Source organism: Folsomia candida, unplaced genomic scaffold (genome assembly GCF_002217175.1).
Source record: "Folsomia candida strain VU population unplaced genomic scaffold, ASM221717v1 Fcan01_Sc017, whole genome shotgun sequence".
NCBI lineage: Eukaryota > Metazoa > Arthropoda > Collembola > Entomobryomorpha > Isotomidae > Folsomia > Folsomia candida.
Genome location: NW_019091209.1, coordinates 859660 through 883048, shown reverse-complemented (window position 1 = coordinate 883048; position 23389 = coordinate 859660). Strand labels below are relative to the sequence as shown.

The 23389-nt window shown below is 36.8% G+C and overlaps 4 protein-coding genes and 1 long non-coding RNA gene across 6 annotated transcripts; 2 read left to right on the top strand and 3 right to left on the bottom strand.

The window, feature by feature from the left end:
- Nucleotides 1-2672: 2672 nt before the first annotated feature.
- Nucleotides 2673-7194, bottom strand: LOC110857060. Its single transcript, XR_002548622.2, has 2 exons — nt 6460-7194; nt 2673-3028 (listed from the first exon to the last, which is right to left on the bottom strand). It is a non-coding gene; the product is annotated as an uncharacterized LOC110857060 (long non-coding RNA).
- On the top strand, nt 6335-9360 carry LOC110857051. 2 transcript variants are annotated; one of them, XM_022105665.2, is made up of 3 exons: nt 6335-6424; nt 8231-8671; nt 9124-9360. In XM_022105665.2, exons 2-3 carry the CDS (start codon nt 8252-8254, stop codon nt 9256-9258), a joined length of 555 nt encoding a protein of 184 aa, XP_021961357.1. In that variant the 5' UTR covers nt 6335-6424; nt 8231-8251; the 3' UTR covers nt 9259-9360. The 2 variants fall into 2 exon arrangements, with proteins under 2 accessions (XP_021961357.1, XP_021961356.1); XM_022105664.2 differs by lacking the exon at nt 6335-6424 and adding an exon at nt 7299-8128.
- LOC110857046 (transmembrane protein 184C) lies at nt 9353-12975 on the bottom strand. The gene is made up of 10 exons (XM_022105659.2): nt 12644-12975; nt 12523-12574; nt 11923-12444; nt 11807-11843; nt 11635-11734; nt 11448-11537; nt 11168-11292; nt 10889-11095; nt 10528-10805; nt 9353-10445 (listed from the first exon to the last, which is right to left on the bottom strand). The coding sequence occupies exons 3-10, from the start codon at nt 12173-12175 to the stop codon at nt 10150-10152; spliced, it is 1386 nt and encodes a 461-aa protein (XP_021961351.1). The 5' UTR covers nt 12176-12444; nt 12523-12574; nt 12644-12975; the 3' UTR covers nt 9353-10149.
- A 121-nt stretch (nt 12976-13096) lies between these two features.
- Nucleotides 13097-16290, bottom strand: LOC110857043 (proline-rich extensin-like protein EPR1). The gene is made up of 3 exons (XM_022105654.2): nt 16230-16290; nt 16008-16139; nt 13097-15586 (listed from the first exon to the last, which is right to left on the bottom strand). The coding sequence occupies exon 3, from the start codon at nt 15570-15572 to the stop codon at nt 13311-13313; it is 2262 nt and encodes a 753-aa protein (XP_021961346.1). The 5' UTR covers nt 15573-15586; nt 16008-16139; nt 16230-16290; the 3' UTR covers nt 13097-13310.
- Nucleotides 16291-18326: 2036 nt separating this feature from the next.
- Nucleotides 18327-21456, top strand: LOC110857050 (alpha-tocopherol transfer protein-like). The gene is made up of 6 exons (XM_022105663.2): nt 18327-19337; nt 19430-19530; nt 19652-19805; nt 20104-20303; nt 20875-20985; nt 21175-21456. The coding sequence occupies exons 1-6, from the start codon at nt 19277-19279 to the stop codon at nt 21349-21351; spliced, it is 804 nt and encodes a 267-aa protein (XP_021961355.1). The 5' UTR covers nt 18327-19276; the 3' UTR covers nt 21352-21456.
- The last annotated feature ends 1933 nt before the right edge of the window (nt 21457-23389 follow it).

The following is a 23389-nucleotide window of genomic DNA, read 5'->3' as shown; positions in this document are numbered from 1 at the left end:
CATCTCAATAAGACCAATGTAAAAGTAAGTATGTAAAGTAAGCTGTAAATATACGGTGCAATGTTGGGAATATGAGAATTTAGAAGCATTTGGTACATACATGTGCATGTGGTTGGTGAGACTGCTTTGTGAGAATGAACGAGGGGATATGAGATCATTTTTGTGACAAGACAATTACAAAAATGCGTGTGCAATATATGCATCTCCACATCCACCTTATCAAAGAAGTGGAAGGAAAGGAAGGAGGAATTTAGATGTAAGAAGTTATTATTTGCACAGGACAGGGGTTATCAATCTGCAGAGGATATATATGCACTAATGGGTTATCAAGAGGAGTGAGGGTGAGAGATGCGTTTTTTCGCGAGATTATGGGATACATGATAAGAAGATGCAATTTATTAGTTTTTAGTAATGAAAACCTAATGAACATGATGTATTCTACGCAAATTAGGATGTGAGACGAACCTGTAAGTGCAGTTTGTCTAGTTTTCGTGATGCGAATGAATGTGATGATATAACGAAAATAATGCGTGCGATTTGCATGTATCAGTTTAATAATTGATTAAAATTCATGTGCATGTCGACGTGCAAAAATAATGCAGAAAATAACGCGTGGTTTTTCATGTATCAGTTACTGTTTTTTTAAATAATTGATTGAGATGAACATGCATGCAAAAATTCACGCACTTATTTTTCCTATTTTTTTACTTGTGTGCAAGGAAAAGTAGAATTTTCATCATTTATTTTAGAAAAATAAATCTAGACTGATGATAAGTGATTACTTGACGTAATGGAGGAATCGAGGAATCAATGAAGTCTGGCTGGTGGTCCGTTTTTGTCGCATGATTTTCGTCAGGAGATTTCATTCATGAAAATTTTTTGACGTGTTCTTCTCCTTCTTCTACGTCTAAGATATTAAGAGCTCATTAAAATATTTACTTACTACCTTATCTAGTTAGTTAGTGCTTATCTTAATGTATGTAAGTATTTTTTAGTAGAACTATCTAATAAACATGTAAGTAAACGCAGAGAGGAAATATTAACCTCTGGCTGCATTTGTGTCCTAAGAAGTGAGGTGGACAGACTGGATGGATGGATATGCGCATCGAAAACATATTATTTAGAAGATAACCGTGTCTTGTTTTGTCGGTAAGTGTAAGTAAATAAATAATAATTTTTGATTCGTCGTGCACTTCTACTACCCATAAGCAGTTATCAGCATTTTGCGGCTAAATGTGTATGTACGACAAGACTTTTTCTTAATTCAGAAGACTCACTGGTCACATTCTTGACTTATCTTTCGACTAAACTCGATATTATAAGTGCGCACATTCATGAATTACGTTTTATGAGTGCATTGTCTTCCAAAATCTTCAGTTTCCTCAGAATTTTCATACTTTAGAATCTCAGAAAACATCACGTGCATGCATGAATCAGGAATATATACATTAGCGAGGGTATAGGGAACAATTGGGTCTCAAAAATCTGGAAATTTTCCCAAAAATTCCCATATCTTAAAATCTCAGGAACCATTAACGATAAATGATGAATCAGAACTATGCACACACATCTTATTAGTCCAAGGGAACAATTGCGTCTCACTCAAAAATCTGGAAATTTCCCCAGAATTCTAAGAATTTTACAATCTCAGGAAGTATGTACGTATTTTAGGCAACGTTTTCCCCTCTTAAAAACCCATCAACTTTCCTTCATTCTCCTCGAAAGGTTAAAGGCACCGACCGACCAACCGACCCAAAAATGATTTCCTACGACGTAGTAAATACATACTTAAGAAGTAACATCCGGACTTATTTCGTCAGTCTAGGATCTAGTCTCCGATTGGTACAATTTTGAGGCTCGCCATCCCTAGGATTGGTCCTTCAAGGGACACACCTTCCCAACGTTTCTGGGCGAGTCAAGGTTTATTTGGTTCAACATAACAATAACAACAGAAGAAAAAAGGTCGTACGTATCTAAAAGCTTGCTTGTTTCCCTTTCCATCGTGCCAGCAGACTTGTTAAAAGTACGACAATATTTGTATTTGCTTGGTTTGCTGGTGGAGATTGCAGTATGGTCGAGAAACTTGGAGAAGGACATGGATACACGTATGCACATAGATATATACACAGGAGAAATGTATCCAATAATAATAAAATATGCATGTAAGAGGCGCCTGGAAAATGAAAAGGATCGGAATTTTTATTTAACAAGGAAGCTTTTGTGTAACTGAATTCTTTCCATGATCTCGTACAGAATGGGTCATGTTATGTATGTATATTTCGGATGTGGATAGATGACCAGGACTGCGGAATCGTAAGGGGACATTTCGCACAGACTTGTATGTACTTAGCTTAACACAAGTAATGCTCTTCTTTTAAATTTGCATACATGCATATATATCCCTATAAGGTTAATGTTGTACGTAATGAATGAGACAATTCACGCAGGCCTTGGCAATAAGATGGTAAATTCGGTAAACTTAAAAATTTTAACAAAATTGTATTCATATTTCGAAGAAAAATTAGCTTATAAATTTTACATAAAGTTGCTCAGATCAAGGGGTCTCCTTAGTTTGTAAAATAATTATGGTACAAAACGCACAGATTTTACGAGTTTTTTTTTCAAATGATTGTGTGAATTGATATGTATGAAAATTTAGAAATATTCAGAAATACAGAAAGAAAAAGATTTAACATTTTTATTCGAACTTTTGACTATCAAATTTCGAAAAATTATCTCAATAAGTGCCCAAAACTCGAGGGAATTATTTTTATTTAAGATGTGTACATAGAAATATGTATAACATTTTTCTACCCTTTCATCAAGATTCTTAATTTTTAAGTTTCATTGTCCCCAAAAAGTTCCACGGTGGCTGCATTGACCATTAACTGTTTGATAATTGGTCAAACTTTATTCCGTTTTCGTCACATGACACCCGACCTCCAGTGATCCATTGATGAGACAAATCGTCGTCGTGGTCGAGATGTTTCTTTTCTTCCTTTTCTTATGCACATACATATGTTCCATGCTGTGGTGGTGTAATGGATATAAAAATTAATGATAACATGGAGTAAATTATTTTTGTATGTATATATATTGCGTAGTGCTAAATTAATAACCGCATGAATGCAGCAGATATAGAGAGACGAATATGTAAATAAGTATGAAGGAAATTAAGAGGGGAAGCTGTCCCCTTATGGAAAACTTGTCGAATTTTCTAATTTTTTGATTTGTGGTACGTGTCGACATGTTGAGCAGAAGTTGGCAAAATTGGCCCGATCCTTAAAATGGCCTAGGTTGAGAGCAAATCGAGGTAAAAATATCGTTACCCCTTAATTTACCCCCCACAAACGATATATTTCTGAGAATACTGTCAATCTTTGGCCTTCCAAGGTCATTTATAAGATCACAAATGCTCATTTAGATTAGTTTTTTTGCAAATTCATTTTTTTTGGTCGTAATGATGATGGGTTTTGCTCTGATAACTGGGTAAATAAATTTGGATAAGCTGACCACGCAGTATAGTGAGTAAAGCATGTGCTAATAATAAGTATGAGTATTACTTGCTTATTTATTTGGGCTGCACTGCATTTGTCTCATGTGCTTATTTTTGCGTGCAAAATTGTCTCTGGAATGAAGAGTTGAATAGGAAATTTAGTCAAGCTCAAGCTTGTCTCATGCTCATATTTTTGCATGCAAATTTGTAAATGTAGATTTTAATACGAAAATTTAGTCAACTTTAGTCCCATGCTAGGTATTTTTGCATGCAAAATTGTTTCTGTGGTGGTTGGGAAATACAAAGTTTGGTACGAAATTTGGGAAAACCTTGGAAATTTTGAGCCTCAAAATTTGATATGTTTCCCGAATAATTTATTTACATCTGTATGTAATTCCCCATTTCCTCCTCGTATTTAGCAATCAATTAGTGGGCATTGGGTATTAAATAACCTGTAGATTTTGCATATATTTCTTGTGGTAAATCCCAGTTTCACACTTTTGGGAATATACATACAAGCTATTCCGTATGACCAATGATACCATGATGGAAATTAACTGACAAGTTAGCAACACCACTTGAACTTGGTTGGGTTGGGTAACAATGCAATGCAATTATTGATAAGAGGAATCGTAATTCCAAAGTAATTAAGGGATTTACAAAAGGTGAGATTTGGTAACTGATTTCAAGAGCTGGCTGGAATGGTGTGTAATTATTTGCATACGGCCTTGAAAAAGATGGTCATAATTTGAAAAACTTATTAACCATACATATTTACCACAAGGTGGATATCCATTTCGAAAAATCGATGTAATACGTATTAAATACTTACGAAAAAACCATAAAAATAAGAAATTTCGACAAATGTGTATTTCTGAATATAATATTCGATATTTTTGTAGTTGAATTTCTTTAAGCAAAAAAATCGTTAAAATATTAACGAACTACATATATCCATATTTTTGAAAAAAATGTGTAAAAGATTTCCGTATTTTTGAAATAATCATGGAAATATTCATATCGCTGAAAACCTAGAAATATGCAACAATAAGTAAAAATATTTTGAAATTCGTCGGTCAGAGTCAAATGAAAAAGTTGAAAATAAATACATAGCCGCCCCCTGGCATATTTCATAAAAAAAATGGGTTATATAATTTGTTGATACGTATAAAATAACGAGCTGTACCGCCTGTACCCAACCCATGCGTATTTAATTGGTGACAAAAACGGATATATTTCCCAATTTCACGCCGGAGAGATTTAACTAGTTTAGTTAACTTTACGTCTTATTTACTTGTTTGTCACGTATGTAAATATGAATACGTGTCTTATCAAGAAGTGCGATTTTGATCAAATATGACGATGATTGACTTATCGAAATCTGTGTGTGGTCTGATGTTGTGTAATTTGCGTTTAAATGTGTACGAGAAGTGATAAGGACAAGGATTTCTTTCACGTTTTCTTATCTAGATGAGAAGATCGTCTCAATTCATAAGGACAAAACTGGGCCAGTGATGTGAAATTGGTATCACGTAGATTTAATTTTCTTCACTTTATCCCGTTCAATTTTTATAAATTGAAGAGAGAAAAAAGACCGATTTAATGGAATAAACACGTCACAGGAATAACAAACATGTCACGTCAACCAGTCAGATTTAGGTAATTATCGGATGATTTTCATCCTTATCGAGAAAAATGTTGGAGAAAAAGACGTGAAATTTGGTATACAATTTAGAACAAATAGGGCATAAAAAATCTGGAAATTTGTACATATGAAATATTTCTGAAAACTTGAAGATATATATTTTCCGAAATTTTTTACCAAATGATTGTTTTTAATTTAATGCGCACAAATTTTTAGTCCATCCACACGCAAATAACGTAAATGTGTATCGACATATTGGCCAAATTGATGTACATACATACAGCCAAAATATGGACACATTTATGCAACAATGACCGAAATATGAGACGAAACCCTCAAAATATTTAAAAATCTAGGAGAAATTAAGAAATTTTGGTGAAATTCGAGTCGTTGTGAACACCACACCCACAAACTACTCGGAAAATCATGTACCCCACGAAATTATAAAGTCAAAAATGACTAAAATACCTGCCGTAAATTCATGAACTAACTTTTTCTACTTTGGAGACTTCAATACGATGATACAATTTGGCAAATCAAACCAAACCAAAAAGTGACCATCTCCTCCGACCTTGCATTACGTGAGCTCAATAATCTCAACATTTTACCTCGTCTCCCTTTACGGACGGACATGAACTTGTTATCCCTCACTACACAACGTACGTATGTGTGGCGTGTGACCCTGAAATATGATAGTGCAAAATTTTGCACTGTATATTATGAATATATTGTCTCGCAAAAAAATATGCGTCGTATTTGCATACCTTTACCTGCATACCTGCCTGCTGTCATTCTCTTCTGGCATATTTAGTGTAAAGCTGACCAATATTACGTGACCGATAGACAGACGATAGACGAAAATGTGTACGCAGCATCCATCCGACGCTGCCATTGGTCAAGACGAGGCGACACTCCCATGAATTGGGGTGCTAATTAGGTGACTTATCAATGTATAGGACGCAGTTATGTAGATACATATTTACCAAACCAATAACACTTTGTGGAATGTAATGTGGATGACATATGCCATGCATGAAATGAAATAAGTAAACCAAGCGATAAAAATGTTATCCACAAACTCGTGCAGTTTGTGTTGCTGCGTAGTAAAAATTATTGCATGCCATAATAAATAATATTTGCTTCCAGTCCAGACGCCCTCGGAGAGTATGTTGTCCCACATTTTTTTTTCTCGAGATACTTATCAGCGTTTTACGTAAGTGAGTGTTGCTGGATTGGATTTATGTAGGGTTTGGTTGGTTGGTTGGTGGGTTGGGTATGTATTGGTAAGTATTTGTAGTTAAATAAGTAAGTCACTTACTGTAAGTGGAAACGAAGATGATAATATGAGGATGAAGTACGTGGAAATTTATTTATGTAGGTCTTGCATGAGGCAAGGCGTTTGCTGGCTTTGGAGTGGCTAGAATTTTGGGTGTGGATGAGATTAGTTGTACTGTAATTGTTCTTTTATTTAAAGCGAGGGTCAAAGTTAGTGCGTGTGTATGTTAGTGTTTTTATATATTTCCGAAATATGTATCAATGTTTAGTAAATATTATTTCAGAAATATTTTGGAGTTTTGTTCTCAATGAATTTCTACAGTTTGTCACTACTGGTACGATTTTGAACTAAAATGTTGTAGATAAAAGAATTATAAAAAAGATTATACAAAACTTTATTTAACACAATAATTTTGCAAAAACTGTCACATTTTCGGATGTATTTTCTTTGAAAAATATATATCTGTACGAAACTCATCGCTGCTCAATGATATGATAAGAATGGTGGACAGGATGTCGGACAGGAGTCACTTTTTTATGAATTTGTACTTTTTGCAATATGGCCTTGGCGAATAATGAATCCAAATCCCGTGTTTATTACACGTAAAAATTGAGTGTGCATGCATTGTATAAATCAGTAGCAAGTATTATATTATGATGAGAGACTGGAAAAATTAAGCAGGATTTTATGTGTTAAAGATGTATATATGCAAGTAATGTGTAATGTGTGGCTGGAAAAATGTGAGGATTGAGCAATCACCTACACATACATATCTGCATACATGCATGTTATTCTTATTATTCTTATTAATGCGCTCATTTAACTGGAGAGCGAGTTAATGATGATTGCGTGGTTAAATGGGGTTTGGGTTTGTTAAATGTGTATATATTTTGGCTGATTTGCTTTGCTGACTGGCTGTCCAGGAAGCGAATAATAAAATTGTGCAGAGTGTGAAGTGCCAAAATAAATGGATACATTACATGTTTATCAGCATTTTTCCTCAATCTTATTTTCAACATAAATGGGGCATCAATGGTTTGACCTGTGATGGCGAAGTTGGATATTCGCAGTTACGGAATTTATTTTAGGGAATCTAAACTCAGCAACCCTTTATAAATTTAGGACAGATATGGTTTCATTATATTTCAATTTCATTAAACACAGTGACCGGGGAAGCTTGAGGGGACGGAGGGACAATGTCCCCAGATGTCCCCACCGCTTCCTGCGGCCACTGATGAAGCATAAACTATAACGTTGGTGTAATTTCGAATTATGAAAATGAAAAGTCGGTATTTAAAAATTCATGGAAATTTCTTTCGTACAAAAATAAGTTTACAATGAAGGTCTTCATTCAATGTATGTTATTCTCACCGATTTTGGCGAAATTGAAATTAGTCTCAATCGAGGGCAAATTTAATTAGTATGAAATTTGCGAAAGACACGATCTCCAAATGGACACGTTTGGCAGAGATATTTGCATCTCAAGAATGCATATTCGCAAGCTCAGGTTGTCTTTGTCTCTCTTGAGTCTTTTTATTGGTTTGAGATATCGAATCACCGGGATCTGCCGGTTTTTCTTTCTTGTAAAGTTTGCAAAGTTAACAAAGGAGCTCAACTGTTAAAAAATAATTTTATGCCAATTTTGCACGAATTTTTGAGAATTTTCAAACCTACCTTGAGAAGAATAACTGTATTAAATTATAGTAACAAGGTATTTGTAAAATTCGCATAATTACTTAAATTTTGACCCATTTACCTAGTAAGTTTCCTAAATTAGGAATCCTAATTAATTGTATTTTATTTAACTAAATAGAAGATCCATTCCGGTGTTATCATGCCATCATCAAATATAGAAATTAAAGCAAAACTCTGTCAAGAAGGTGGTCTCGAGCAGGCCGAGAAGATAGCGGCTGACCTCTCAAAAACTGGCGAAATTCATCTCCACCTTAACCAAAAGGACACGTTCTTCACAGTTCCGAACGGTCGGATGAAGCTGCGCCAAGAAAACGATAGGAACGTTTTGATAACATATTTCCGAAGCGATACGGCCGGCCCGAAACAGTCGACTTACTCCATCGCCCCGGTCGTCGAGGTGGACAAGATGTTGGAAACGTTAAGCAGGGCGTTGGGGGTGAAGGGGGTGGTGGAAAAGGATAGGAAAGTGTATCTCATCGAGTACGAGAAGCAGCCCAAGCTCACGGCCAGAATTCATCTCGATGCAGTAAAGAATTTGGGGGATTATTTCGAAATTGAGGTATAAAATAATTTGAAAATGTAGGAAAATACAGTATTTTGAGCTCAGTTCTTGACAGGGTTTGGATTTCCAGGGGTGTTACACCCACAAAAAGACGAAAATCTATGTCGAGAGGGCGACAGTCGTACGAAAATACTTGTTTTGTGAAGAAATTAATTTTTTATCGCTGGAAAAATACTTTATTTTTGAAAAATCGTGGAAATGCCGTGTTTGACAGCGATAAAAAGTGAATTTCTTCATAAAACCTGTATTTCCATATGACTGTTTTATTCTCCACGTACATTTTCGTCTTTCAGGGGTGTAACACACACCCCCGTAAATCCAAACCCTGGGAAGAACGGAGATCAAAATACTGTACATTTTGATGAAGTATTTTTCCCATCCATGATAATCTGATTATAAATTGTTAACATATTCAGCACATTAATTCAATTAATTTAATCGACCCACAGGTCGTTCTCCCGGATGACAGTGACGACGCGATGGCACAACAAGGTCAAGACTTTACTAACGAGCTACTTAAGAAATTCAATATTAAAGAAGACCACCTGATTCAAGGAGCTTATCTGGATTGTCTTGATAAATAAGATAGGTTCCAGATAACCTGACCAGCAACTTCTCAAATTGTGATCTAATTTCATACATTTTCAATACCTGAATTAAATGAAAAATACAATCAAATTCGTGAACATTGTGATTTTTTATTTGCTCAAATTGCTGCTAATCTATTAACAGATTTGAGAGACATTTATATTTTATGATAATATTTAGATTTTTATGGTAACATTTAGATTTTTTGATGAGTCACACACATCTTGTATCGTTTTTTTATCACAAAAAATAGGTACATCATCTTTTTTCTTTGGGATTCATACGGATTCATGTAGAATTTAAGTGGCCCGTAGCCATTGGAAGCATTCATTTACATATTTTTTTTTAAATATTAATTAATAATCATCAAGCAGAAAGATTTCATAATTTCAAAAGTTTTGAAAAGTACTGGAATATTTAATACGGGGTGGGATGTTGTACAATAAATATAAAATCAAAAATTCGACCTGGTTCGGGCTCGAATTAAAGAAATTTACGATAAAAACGACACTTTGATCAACTAAATTGTTCAAAAATATAAGTTAGATAAGTTACATCGTAGGTCAGACTTGTACTTGAAATATGAAAGAGAGGAAGATACATGAGCATTACATTAATAATCCAGTGGCTGCGAAAGCTTGAGGGGACAGAGGGACAATGTCCCCATCATCTCCCCATCTTATATAAACCCCTCCCTCCCCTATTGTACAATGTTAATGTCCTCACAGCTTCCGCGGCCACTGATTACATCACATAATTAATTAATGTAGAGAGTTAAGACGAACATAATACTATTAAAATCACGGCTAGATTCACAATAAATTTTGTGTGGTAGATTAATAATTGACTTGAATACACAAACTTAAATAGGGACACGTTCGCTTAGTTTACGATTTTTGATTCAGTAGCGCTTCATCCTCGGTGAGATCAGTGAAAGGACCATCGTGTCGGTTATTATGCACATCTACAACGGCTTCTTGTTCTTGACCGTTGCCATTCATTTCGGCGACCGCGACGAGGTCCAAACTTGCGGATCGAGCTGCTCGTAATGATCCGCCGGTAGCTTCAGTACCGCTGTTGTAGTCTGGACCGTCAGAGCTGGATAGGAGGTGGGCCCTTTCTTCCCGCATGCCGCCAGGATGACGATACACTTTAGAGGGCATTACGTTCCTCACGGTGTTTTCTAAATTTGAGGGAAATGGGTTATCAATATGTTAATTATGTGAATTTAAAGTGTTTCGGGTGTTTGGGTTTAAAGATCTTACTGACGACACCAATATGTTCCTCCAAGTCCTGCTTGACATCAGAAAAGTCCCACATTTGACAGAACGACTCGCAACAATTGGGTTGATCTGCAGCCATATCGACATACGCTTTGTGAGAGAAGGAATAGTGGTGGGCGATAGCGGCGAAGAACATTTCGATACAAATCAAGAAGTTTTGTAGACTTGAAGAGATGTGTTTGATATCGTTCTTATCCGTGGTTCCGAATACGTTCGCAATTACTCCAGTGTTGACTAAAATGGAAATTGCAACTCCTTGACTAAAAAGAGATGAAGGTGTTTGAGATGAAATTGGCTATGAATTTTGACTCGAATACAATTTAACCTTTCTTTTTGTACTTACAAAAATGAGAAGAAGACGACCGCTTTAATACACAAGAATTTCGGAACAGGTTTCATGGGATGTAATTCGTCCTTATTTGCCCGGTAGAATAAAATTAAGCAATACATTGCAATTGCTTGTGACACATTATTGATGGCAATGATGTACGGGAATGCAACGTTGGCTTTGAACTCGTCCTCACCATATGCTCCAAATTGCTCGCAAATGCTATAAAATCATACATACTTAATTTTAGAGACGTTTAGTTTTAAAATCCATTTTTAATAGGCTTTTGCTTACAAAGCAATGAAGGTGGTGAGTGGTCGAAAAATGGTATACTGCAAAATTCCATGCTTGCATTTGTGCACAAATTCCCTTCCCATTTCCCAATCTCGCAAGCAACAGAATGGAAAGAAGTGGTGGACCTGGATAAGAGAAAGAAATTTGTTAATTGTAGATAAATAGCAGGTCTTGATATACATACTTAATTCGTTGACAACTTGCGCCAATGTCATAGTTTAACTATGTCGAAAGGTACTATTAAAGACTAAAGTAATTAATGAAGTTAATATCTTCCTACTTGTTGTTTTAGCTCCAAATTTGCTTCCAAATCCATTTCAGCATTGAGGTAGTTAAGTAAGAACTTCATGAAGTTATAGATGACGTACGCCTAGTTGAATAATGTATGATTTAACAAATGAAAACACAACTTAAACGGTTATCATTTATCACCTAAATGAGTGCATTTTTAATTTTTAACTAATTACCTCATAACATTCACGCATAGAATTACAGTAAATGGAATACTCGGGAGCTAATAATCCTATCCAAGCGTCCCCAGCGTAGATGGGAACCATCCATAAAATCCTGTCGAATAATATAACACATCAAATTTAGTAATTTGTTGATTAATAACTAAAGGAAATTAATTGACCGTACCGTATAACGTGTTTTTGAAGATATGGTTTTGTATAATCTGAAAAATTCGTACAATTTAAAATTTAACAACAACCTTAATTGATCAACTCTTTAATTATCATTTATTTAATACGTACGGACTAAATGTTGTATAATCTCCCATAAAGTAATGGGAATCGCAAGAAGGGCGAAAACACCTCCAATAATTTGACTTCTCGCCTTCGGCGTACAATCTGATCCCAAGCAGTTGTAGATGAGGAGGGGGACGAGGACGATAAGCACGGCCAAGTAGCTCAACACGACGAAGGGTCGAATCCAAAGTCGCCATCGAACAAAACAATGGAACCACCATCGTCCCCATCGAGCACAACAGTCCGTCAGCCCTCCCATCCTTCAAGGTCAAGGTCAAAGGTTTTCGTCAAGGTTGACTCTTATCCAAACTGCACTACGTCGCCTCAAAATAACGTGACTAATTGAAGTTTACAGGAGCAAAAGTCCACTAATTAACTTAGTTAATTAAATAGTTCTTGTTAATGTTTTGCTATTTTGTTTATCATTAATACTACTTCCTGTCGCGACCATGCTGACGATGACGAAGTGACGATGACGGATATGTATGTATGTTCCGACTGGAGAAAGATAGATGAACCAAATTGAACCTATCACAAAATACAAAAAATGACACACTTATCATCATAAAATCTCTGAACTAAATTAAATTTGAAACTTTCTCTTACTTTGGAAATAAATAAATAAGACTACTGGAGAAAGATGAACCAAAACAAAAACCTGCAAGAATGGCACACTTTTATCATCACAAAATCTCTCAACTAAATCAAATTTGAAACTTTTCATTACTTTTTGTTAATAAATAAGATAAGGCTGCTGTTGTTTGTTGTTCGAGAGCTGCCAGACCACCACCACCACCACGACCACGACTTTTACTGTTGCTTTCTCCTCTTTCTTTCTCAAGTGGGAAATATATTTGATAGACAGATGTGTTTTATCGTGTGAGGTGAATAGCAAATGAATGTCAACATGTGATACGATTTAGGTACATAGAATAGGGAACGTTCATAAATTATGGCACGAGTGGGAGGATAAAGGTTTGCGACAGGTGATTTGCGCCACATGTTAAAAGGGTAAAGGGTCCTAAAAAATCTGGAGATTTTTGCGTAACATACTTTATGTACGTTCCCATACATCGTTTTATGCCAGGAAACTTCGGGTTGTGACGTCAAAAGAGCCGAATTTGAGACAAAGTGAAAGAACAAGTTTGTACAAAAGAACACAAGTTTTGCGAACAAATGGTTTTGCTTAATGTCAAGTTTTTATTTTATATTTCTAAAAATGTTGGGTCTCCCTAAAAGATTCCTGTCAAGTCATATATAATATTTATTACTACTTATTTATTATGGATACCTTTGTTTAGTATATTATGCTAATTATGTAGATGAGTTATCTAAATGAATAGGAGTAAAAAAAAGATACCGAGAATATTTGAGGCTTATTAGTTTTATGGGCCCTAATCAAAATCGTCATCGAGGTCGGCGAACAAATCAAGGACGTCTTCATCTTCGTCGGAGTTGTCGAGCGACTTCATCTGGACGCTTGGAGCAGCAGGGACTTGGCTGGAAGGAGTAGAATCGTCGACTTCCATCATTGATTCGTCCGAGGTTTCAATGCTACTTGGAGGAGGAGGAGCTTTAGCTTGAGATTCTTTGTTTTGTGGTGGAGTCTGCGCCACGATAGGGATTAAAGTAGTTTGAGAGACGATGGGGATGAGAGGAGTTTGTGAGACGATGGGGATGAGAGGAGTTTGAGAGACGATGGGGATGAGAGGAGTTTGAGAGATGATGGGGATCAATGGAGTCTGCGCCACGGTCAGCATTGGAGAACGAGGAGTCTGCGCCACGATTGGGATCAGTGGTGTTTGCGCCACAATGGGGATCAGTGGAGTTTGAGAGATCTTCGGCATTGAAGGAGCATGGGTCGGCGCCACGAATCGCATTGAAGGGCGAATAGTCGGCGCTAGGCTTGGAATTGAAAGTGGATGAACCTTCGCCACGGTCGGCATCGGAGGACGAGGAGGCTGTCCCAAGATCGGCATTGACGAAGGAGGAGTTTGCGCCACGGTTGGCATTGACGGAGGCAGAGTTTGCGCCACGGTTGGCATTGACGGAGGCGGAGTTTGCGCCACGGTTGGCATTGACGGAGGCGGAGTTTGCGCCACGGTTGGCATTGATGGAGGTGGCGTTTCATAAACCAGGGTCATCTTCTCCTCCGTATCAACAGGTTCTTCCGCTTTTTTTGTATCAGTCATCTTTGGGATTCTGAATTTAGGAACTGTTGGTGGAGCAATGGCTCGCATGACCTCTTCAATGCTGTATTTTTGCGGAGAACTGTACTTTGCTGGTGGGCTTTCAGGTAAGCTTGGTTTGTTCACCGGTTGTACCTTTGGAGGTCGACCACGTTTCTTCCCGCTGATGGGGACGGGAGGAATAATGGGAACGTTGGGATTCTTCTTGGTTGGTCCGAGGGGAGCAACCGGTCGAACGTATGCAGGCGTCTCTTTGACGACGGGGGGTTTCTGTGGTTTCTTGGGCTTGGGAACCTCCGGGATTTTGAACACAGGTTGTGGTGGTGGTGGTGTTGGTTTTGGTGGTGGTGGTGGCGCTGGCGTTGGTTTCTTGCCCTTTTGTTTCTTAGGCTTCTCATTCTTGCGCTTTTCCACAGTTTTTGGTGCTTCAGAAGGAGTCGCCACAGTTTTTGGCGCTTCAGTAGTCGCCACGGTTATTGGCGCTTCAGAAGTCGTCACGGTTTTTGGCGCTTCAGAAGAAGCCGTCTCCACGGGCTTGATCGCTTTTTTACCCTTTTTAGGAAAGAAATAAATCGGAACCCTTTTTGCATCGTCCAATTCTCTCGCTTTAGCGCTTGTCGTGGGAACTTCGTCATCCTCCAACACGATCGTAGTTACTGCTGGAGCAGTTGCACTTTCAGAATCATCCGGTTTTTTGACATCCTCCTTCTTCTGTTCTGGTTTAGGCCTTGGCTTTGTCCACAAGTTCACCATGTCTTCCCCCAAATTTTCCAGCACGACACGACTCGGACGACAGAGTAATTGCTTTCCACCAATGATAAGCTCGATGGATTTATCATCCCTCATCGTGATGGATTTCAGTGCTTGTCGGCCAGGTCTCTTCTTTTCGAGTTCTTCAATTTTCTTTGCGGCAGCCCTTTCCTCTTCTTCTTTCTTTGCTGCAGCGCTTTTCCTTCCCCTTTTCTTTCCTTTTCCTTTCTTCCCAGCAGCGCCTTTGTTTTCTTTTCCTTCAGCGCTGATTTCCGGTGGGAGTTCTATCCGAGGGGGACGTTCCTCGCCTTTTTCGGCGTAAAAATTGTTGAACATTTCTTCCTGCGCTTTGAGAAAGTCGTCGTACTTGGAATTGAGATCTTGCGAAGGGACTTCGGCTTGTCCGGCGGCCTTGATTTTTTCCTCGTACTCGGCGATGGCTCCCTGAATGTGTTGTTCCTTAACGTTGTGACCAATATCGATTGCGTCCAAGGCCCAGTCTGTACAGCAGACGGTGGGTGGTTGGGGTCCGAACTTCAAGAGGAGATCGTCTCGGGGGTTTTCGTCGTCCATGGCGACACCGTCACTATTTAGAAGTTCGCCCGTTGTAAATGAGTCCCACAAGGCGGTCATTTCGTCCACCGGGTCGTTGGTCGTGGGAACTGGGTCGGTTTCAGGCATTTCGGCTTCAGTCGAAGTTTCAGGTTGAGAAGCCATTTCGTTTTATCCTCCTGTAATTAATAAAAAAAACAAATAAATACGTGAAATTAATTCCTCTCTAAAATTAGCACATTTTTAATCATTTCTCCTCTCTGGGAATTTATTTTAAAATTCTGTCACGACAAATTTGTAGAGCAGGGAAGGGAGTTGCACATTTTTTGAAAAATATACACTCCAGATTTTGATACTTTTTGGCGGAGGAGATCTCAAGGTTAAGAAGCCTTCAGAAAAATTGGAACTTATCAAAACTCGCTTAAGAACCTCATCGCCATTCAATCAATCAACTCACTGAGGAAAAATTTGTCGTCCAGAATTTTAAAATAAGTTCCCAGAGGAGAAAACTGATTTTAAAAAAGTGCTGATTTCGACGACGAGTCCTACATTAACGATGAGTCGAAAGAAGAATGACAATTAATTAATTAATTAACTTACAATTAGTTTCCAGTTGATGAACCAAAACTGAGCGAACTAGCAAGCAGCGAACTGAAGTGACGAACCAACACGAAATTGTCTTTTACATTCACGTCTTATTCAAATGATGATGGACATTAAACGTAAATTAGGCTGCGGATAAAAATATGTAAAAAAAACGTTCAATTAAAAAAATTTTAACGGTAGATCCGAATTTTTAAAAAAATTAAGAAATAATTATACCAGCAGCATGCACGTGTTGTTTCTCCGACGAGGTTTCTCATGCAAATGAGATGGCGCGGCATGTCCCACGGCAGACTTTCACCCAATTTTTGTGTGTGTACCATGTAAGACGGATTATCAAACAAAATGAGATAACCATGATTTATAAAATGCAACCAATTTGTGACGGGTTATCAAACAGATAACCACAATTTATATATGATGAGTAATTAATTATACTTCTAGAATGCCAAGATTTGTGTGTATAAATAGTCACATAATTTACAAGTTTTGCAAGTTTAATTAATCATAACAATTAATAATAGCTTTATTAATACTTCACTTAAATATTATAAATATTTTAAATTGTAGTTGACATGCATACATATACACAATAGGTAACGACATGACGTGTAATTTTGCATGTATAAACACGTGATTCGTAAATTTAAACGGTCGATTCTCCATATTTTTGTCGTATTTAAGTATAAATTTCATACTTCTGTATGCATATATCGTCGCTAAATATTCATAGAAAAGTTGTCGCCTCCAAGACCAGTTGGAAACATAAGTTGTCGGGAAAAACGTGACACCATGTTATATTTATGAAGTCTCATATTCCCCAAAAATGTATGAGATGACTTCTGCTATGTGTCCAACTGGTTTATCAACCGATAACTTTCAGCGACATATCGTGTATGTAGCAAGGATTGGTTTCAATTAATATGGATTATCCATGAATGATAAGGATGTTGTGATGTGTAAGCTTATCGAAATGGCGACAAGAACGAATAGGTTACCTCCAAAATTCTGAGAGTTATAACGCCTTGACGGATGGAACAGTTAAATAGCATTTAATAGTGTCTAATTTGATTGGCATTATCTTTTTTGAAGACATTTTTTTATTCAGGAAACATACTTCAGAAACTTAATTTTGTACGTGTCAATTATCTATTTAACTCTGTTTTGATAAGTAGAGATGATACATTGAATTTAGTATGGTTAAAATATGCATTCAATTAAGAGACCAAATATGTACACTTAAATAATTAGGGTTACCGATCCTATCTTATCCTATCCGATCGGGTAATCCGACATTATCCGACACTTGTTATAACATGTATCCTATCCGAGCCTCGGATAGGATACATGTTGTAACAAGTGTCGGATATCCGTCATCCTATCCTATCCGATCGGATAGGATAATCTCGGATAAACACGGCAACCCTATAAATAATAATGATGACGAATAATAATTGTAATTTTGTTGAAACAGAATTACAATTCTGGCAGTTTTTTCGTATGAATTACAATTACACAGGTGTTCCGAAGTGCTGGCTTTTTGCATTACAATACAATTCGTGTAAGTATTATTTGTCACTGTTCGCATTTAATGGCATCATATGTAGATTACTTGATATTTAGAGAACGGCGGTTCCAAGGAAATTTGCAATTTGACCCTTGACCTGGACAGATTTAAAGGACAAACATGATAAAGCTAAGGTTTAGCCATTGCATGAATACGTACGTATTTATGCATCCCGTGAAGTCTCATTAGTCACGAAAACTATGAAAATCACAATAAGAAGCATTGTATAAAAATTTGAACTGACTCAGAGTCCATGCAAGCAAAATAAGAAAATTTGTTGCAAAAATACAAAGTAGACGAAAGTCATGGTTAAATGTAGATAAGTTTTTATGCAAAATATTTCGTGTTAAACTAGGTCAGTGAATTGCATAGGAAAGACGAGGAGGCGGATTTATATAACTTATAAATTTTTGGTGGCTTTGTGTAAGTCAAATACAAAATTTGGATGCAGGGTTTCGCCCTGGTTTTATTTAACCACTTTCCAAGTTTTAACCAGTTTGGGACACAGAATTTTGGACGTCCAAAATGGTCCAAAATAGAAAATGAGCCAAAATGTTACAAGTTCTTCATGATTGAATCTTCAGATAATTCGTTGACGTATATGTAGCTAATCTCTCATTAATTTTGAGCATTTTGATCCATAATACTGCATAGTTTCGAAAATTTCTTAATTTCTCAAAAGAAAACATCCGAACTCAAAAGTTTTCAAAATTGTGTGGCATTACAAACACACCAAAATGCTCAAAATTAACGGGAGATATTTGTGCTAATCTGTGCGTAGGTTGGTAAAAAAGCTTTAAAAAATAACTTGCAAAATTGTCGCACAGTTTCCAGTTGAAAACTGTTAGACAGTTTTGGACGTATAAAATTATTTGGCAAGGTTTTGGACACGTTTGGAAAACGAAACACTGGTAATGAATTTCGTCCGTCATAGCTTTAATAATTAAAGCAGGAAACATTTTTTTCACCCTCAAGTTCATTCTTCTGTAACTGACACAATTTCAAACTCAATGTTTGGATCAACTATGTATCAATTAGTCATGAAATGCTGATGAGTTACAAAGATAAAGTAAAACAAGAAGAATTAAGTGCAATTAATCAAATAAGATACATTTACTCGAGAAAAAGGAAGAGATCAAAGTTAAATGTGTAAGTACGAGGAAGGTCATTGCAACGATCTTCCTCGTTATTGCATGCAGTGCCCGCGGAAGCGTATCGACAGAAGGACATTGTCCCCGCGGTTGTTGGATGTCCACATCATCTCCCCATCTTATATAAACCCGGCCCTCCCCCCGTCCTACAATGTTAATGTACCCATATGTTCCCCCCACAGCTTCCGCGGCCACTGATTGCATCGTCATGCATGCATGCATGACATAAGTACTCAAAAACAACGATTATCTTCATGAATACAGGTGAGTTATCATTCATGCATCCGAATCTGGAAATGCAATCAGTGTGGTTTTCCACTTCTCCAGAAAAAGAAGTAATAAATTGGTTCAAAAATTAAGGAAATTTATAAATTTCTGAGCAAGTTCGGTTTCCACATTTTAAGTTTTCACTTTATAAATATTTATATAAATTTCCTAATTTGCTATATTTTCTCTTTTTAAGTTGCCACGTCATATTTATAGCTTTCGTAATTTGTCATATTTCCACTTTTTAAATTTTCACGTTTTTTGTTCATTTAATAAATAAAATGGTTAAGTCTCAAACTAAAAAAGGTGAACTTTTCGCCGAGCTGAAATCCAAAATTGCAGGTAAGCCTATATATTTACCTATTTTTTGAATGGCATATTTTATGAAAATATGATTCATCGAATTTGATCGAAATTTTTTGTAACGTTATCAGAGCACGAGAAATTATTCAAGATTAAAGACATATTTGATGACGCCTTGCTGTCTGCGTTTCTCAGAGGGAAAAAGTTCAATGTGGACGATACGCTGAAATGTGTAAGACAAAACAAGTGCATCTTATCGATACATATCTTATGCATATTTTATACCGATTTTGACCTAAAGATGTATGTATAAATTTTATAGTAATTAAGATGTACATGAATATATACTTTAGTTGGAGCACTTTGTCTACATCAGGACCGAGAAGTATAAGAATTTCTCGATTAAATACATGAACCCGTCAACCCTGATAACCCTGGATATACAAAGTATCAAGACGCTGAAATACATGGACGATAAGGGACGACGGATCGGCGTCGAACAAAGCAGTAAGTTACATACTATGTACCGTTGTTGCAATAATTTGCTTGCGCAGATGCGAAAAATTTAGCACATTCAGCAATTCGGGATATGATTAAGCACATTTTCCGCTGGAAAACCAACCTTTTCAAGCACTTGATGCCTCAAACAGATGCTGAATTTTTCACATCTGCTCAAATTCCGAACTAAATGTTGTCTCTGAAGAGGTGGTCTTTCAAACTGAGGTGGTCAGAAAATAATCTGGGTTGAACATGGTTTGCGTCTCCATCGTAAATTTAAAAGTTGACACTCATCTTGCTTCTCTAGGGTTTTGGGACACTTCGAAATTTGGTGTGCAGGAACTCTTCGCCGAGCTTCTCCTGCACGTGGAGGAGTCGATGCGGAGCTATATGATACATTCGGAAGACAATGGTGGCGTTATGATTTACGATTTGGGTTATCTTGGCATCCAGCACGTTCGACTTGCCTCGCCCAGAATGGTCATACAAGGGTTCGACTTATTTCTGGTAGGCAGGCGGGTGCAATTAATTAGAGTTAAAGGTCTCTGAGTGTATGCGATCAGATTTTGAGTGTCAAACTAACGTCACTCGAATGCAAATTTAATTAGTATGAATGAAATTTGAGAAAGACGCGATCTCCCAATGGGCACGTTTGGCCGAGATAAATAGCTGCATCTGAAAAAAAGAATACGCGCCGTAAATTTGGACAGTCTAGAATTTGTCGACTTTACAGCGGGTTTTCTTCTCTTCGGATGCAAATGTCTCGTCCATTGGGAGATCGTGTTTTTTCCAAATTTCATACTAATTAAATTTGTCATCACTTGAAACAGGTTTGACATCCAAAATCTGAGAGCGTACGCTGGGCGATCTCCATTTTTAGAAATGTCCATGCCGATAGGGAATAAATTTAAGATAAATGCTGTCATAAATCTGCAAAGAATATTTATGACATATTCCGGAAATTTATTTTCAAGTCTTTATGTTCCTTCTTGTAAAATTCTATGTATGTATAAATGAACTAAAAATCCTGATAAGAGAAGACTCATTAAGCGCTATATGTTCCTTTTTACGTCTTCAGAACAACATCCCAGCTCGACTCGCGGCCGTCCACTTGATGAATGTGAGTGCCATCGGACGTTTATTGGTGGCCTTTACGTTGCGATACTTGAAGGCAAAAGTTCGCAGCAGGGTGAGAAATTTATGACTGATTTACATATTTATGTGACATCAATCAGGCGTCAACGCCGACCAATTTTGTGGCGCCGGCTCCGATTTACGCGATTTTTCGGCGGCGGCGGGGGCGCATAAAATGCATTGACGACGTTGACCTATGACCTCGCTTCCATTAAGGTAAAAATTCGCCCAAATTTTTGCACAGATTTTCGTCCACGCGGATTTTGCCTCGCTGCACGAACACATTGCAGCTTCCGTACTGCCCGTCTCACTCGGAGGTGAGCTCAGTGACGAGGACGCTTATGAAATCGATTTCGTGCCCAGGATTCGTAGTCAACAACGGTTTTACACACAAATAGCGCAATTAGCGAGACATTCGTAGGGGTAAATATTTAGGCCACTTGGTATTAATTTAAGTTGTAATGATGATATTAAAGGATGATTTTTGATAGATATTCGTGACATTTAATTAAAAGGTTTTATTTAACTGATCTTACATAATTTAATACTTTTTTTTATCATACTACACTTTTTTCAGAATATATCCTTTTAATAATACTAAAAAAAATAGTTTTTTAAAAATAAAATCTTAATTTTATAAGCTTCCTCATCCCTAAGAATGGAGGTCTCCCACCCAGCGTATGCTCTCATATTTTGACAACAATCAAAAATTTAATCAGTATGAAATTTCCAGAAGACATGATCTCCCAATGGTACATATATATATGGAAATGTAAAAATTTTCAAAATCCGGCCAAATTTGGATATTTGGTGGATTTTTTAATACGACTAGTTTAGCGTAGGGAGGAGCACTTTTTAAATGGGTATGGTTTGCCTTGAATAGTAACCCTCCTTTGATTTTCCTACACTTACCAAGTCCCCAAAGATATCTAAAGGGCATCAAAATCTGACTTGTAAATATTCCATAATATAACCTATTATGTTCTCATCTCCTGAGTATCGCGAGGCAAATTGAGACAAATGTGCATGAAAATTGCATGTATACACTCAACCACAATCTGACATTCTCTTCTCCAGTCCACGAGGCAGACTGAGACAGACTGCATGAAAAATTGCCTGTACACATTCTTTTCTCACGTCTCATCTCACGTCTCGCAGTCATCTTCTCTCCGTCTCACCTTGCCTCACAGGCACTCACTCACCCTCAGAAGGATGGTTGCAACTAGTTACAAGACCAGATTATTATAGGTTTCACCGATTTTTCCTCTTGGTATGCAAACATCCCTGCAAAACGTGTCTTTCGCAAATTTCATACTAATTAAATTCGTCATCAATTGACACTAATTTGCTCAAAATTTGATCCCATATGCCGGGAGACCTTCATACATTGTGGTAATATTTTGCATCAATTTGAATTACAAGACACAATTGGAATTGTATTTTCATTAAAATTTTAATGTTTTGAAGTGAACAAACGACTAAACTGCAATGTCCCCCCGCGGAAGCGAGGGGACATTATAATCCCTCAAAAATTCAAAAAAATCCAATCTTCCCCATGTTAATAAACCTGTCCTCCTCCTATCTCAAAATACTAATATGTCCTCCATGTCCCCCCTAACATCCGCCGCCACTGTATATTATATTCCAACGTACTAAAAATCAGTGACATTTCAAATAACCAATTAATCTCTCAAGCGATAACTTTAAGCGACATACATATCGTGTATGTAGCAAGGATTGGTTTCAATTAATATGGATTATCCATGAATGATAAGGATATTGTGATGTGCAAGCTTGTCGAAATGGCGACAAGAACGAATAGGTTACCTCTAAAAATGTGAGGGTTACAACGCCTTAAACAAAGACGGATGGAATAGTTAAATAGAATTTAAAGTGTCTCTATCTTTTTTAAGAGATTTTTTATTCAGGAAACATACTTCAGAAATTTGATTTGTATGTGTCAATTATTTATTTAATTCCGTTTTGATAAGAGAAGACAAATAGAATTGGGTACAATTAAAATATGAATTCAATTAAGAGACGAAATATATTTACTTAAATAATAACAATGATGAATAATAATTGTAATTTTGTTGAAGCAGAATTACAATTATGGCAGCTTTTTTTGGTATGAATTACAATTACACAGGTGTTCCGAACTGCTGGATTTTTCCATTACAATACACTTCGTGTACGTATTATTTGTCATTGTTCGCATTTAATGGAATCATATTTAAATTACTTAACATTTAGAAAACGAATGTTCTAAAGAAATTTGCATTTTGACCCTTGACCTGAACAGATTTAAAGGACAAACTTGATAAAGCTAAGGTTTTGACATTGCATGAATACGAATTTATACCGTCACATTAGTCATAACGTCACAAAAGAAAGCACTGTTGACTGTGCAAAAATTTGCAATGATTCAAAGTCCATGCAAGCAAAATAAGGAAGTTTGT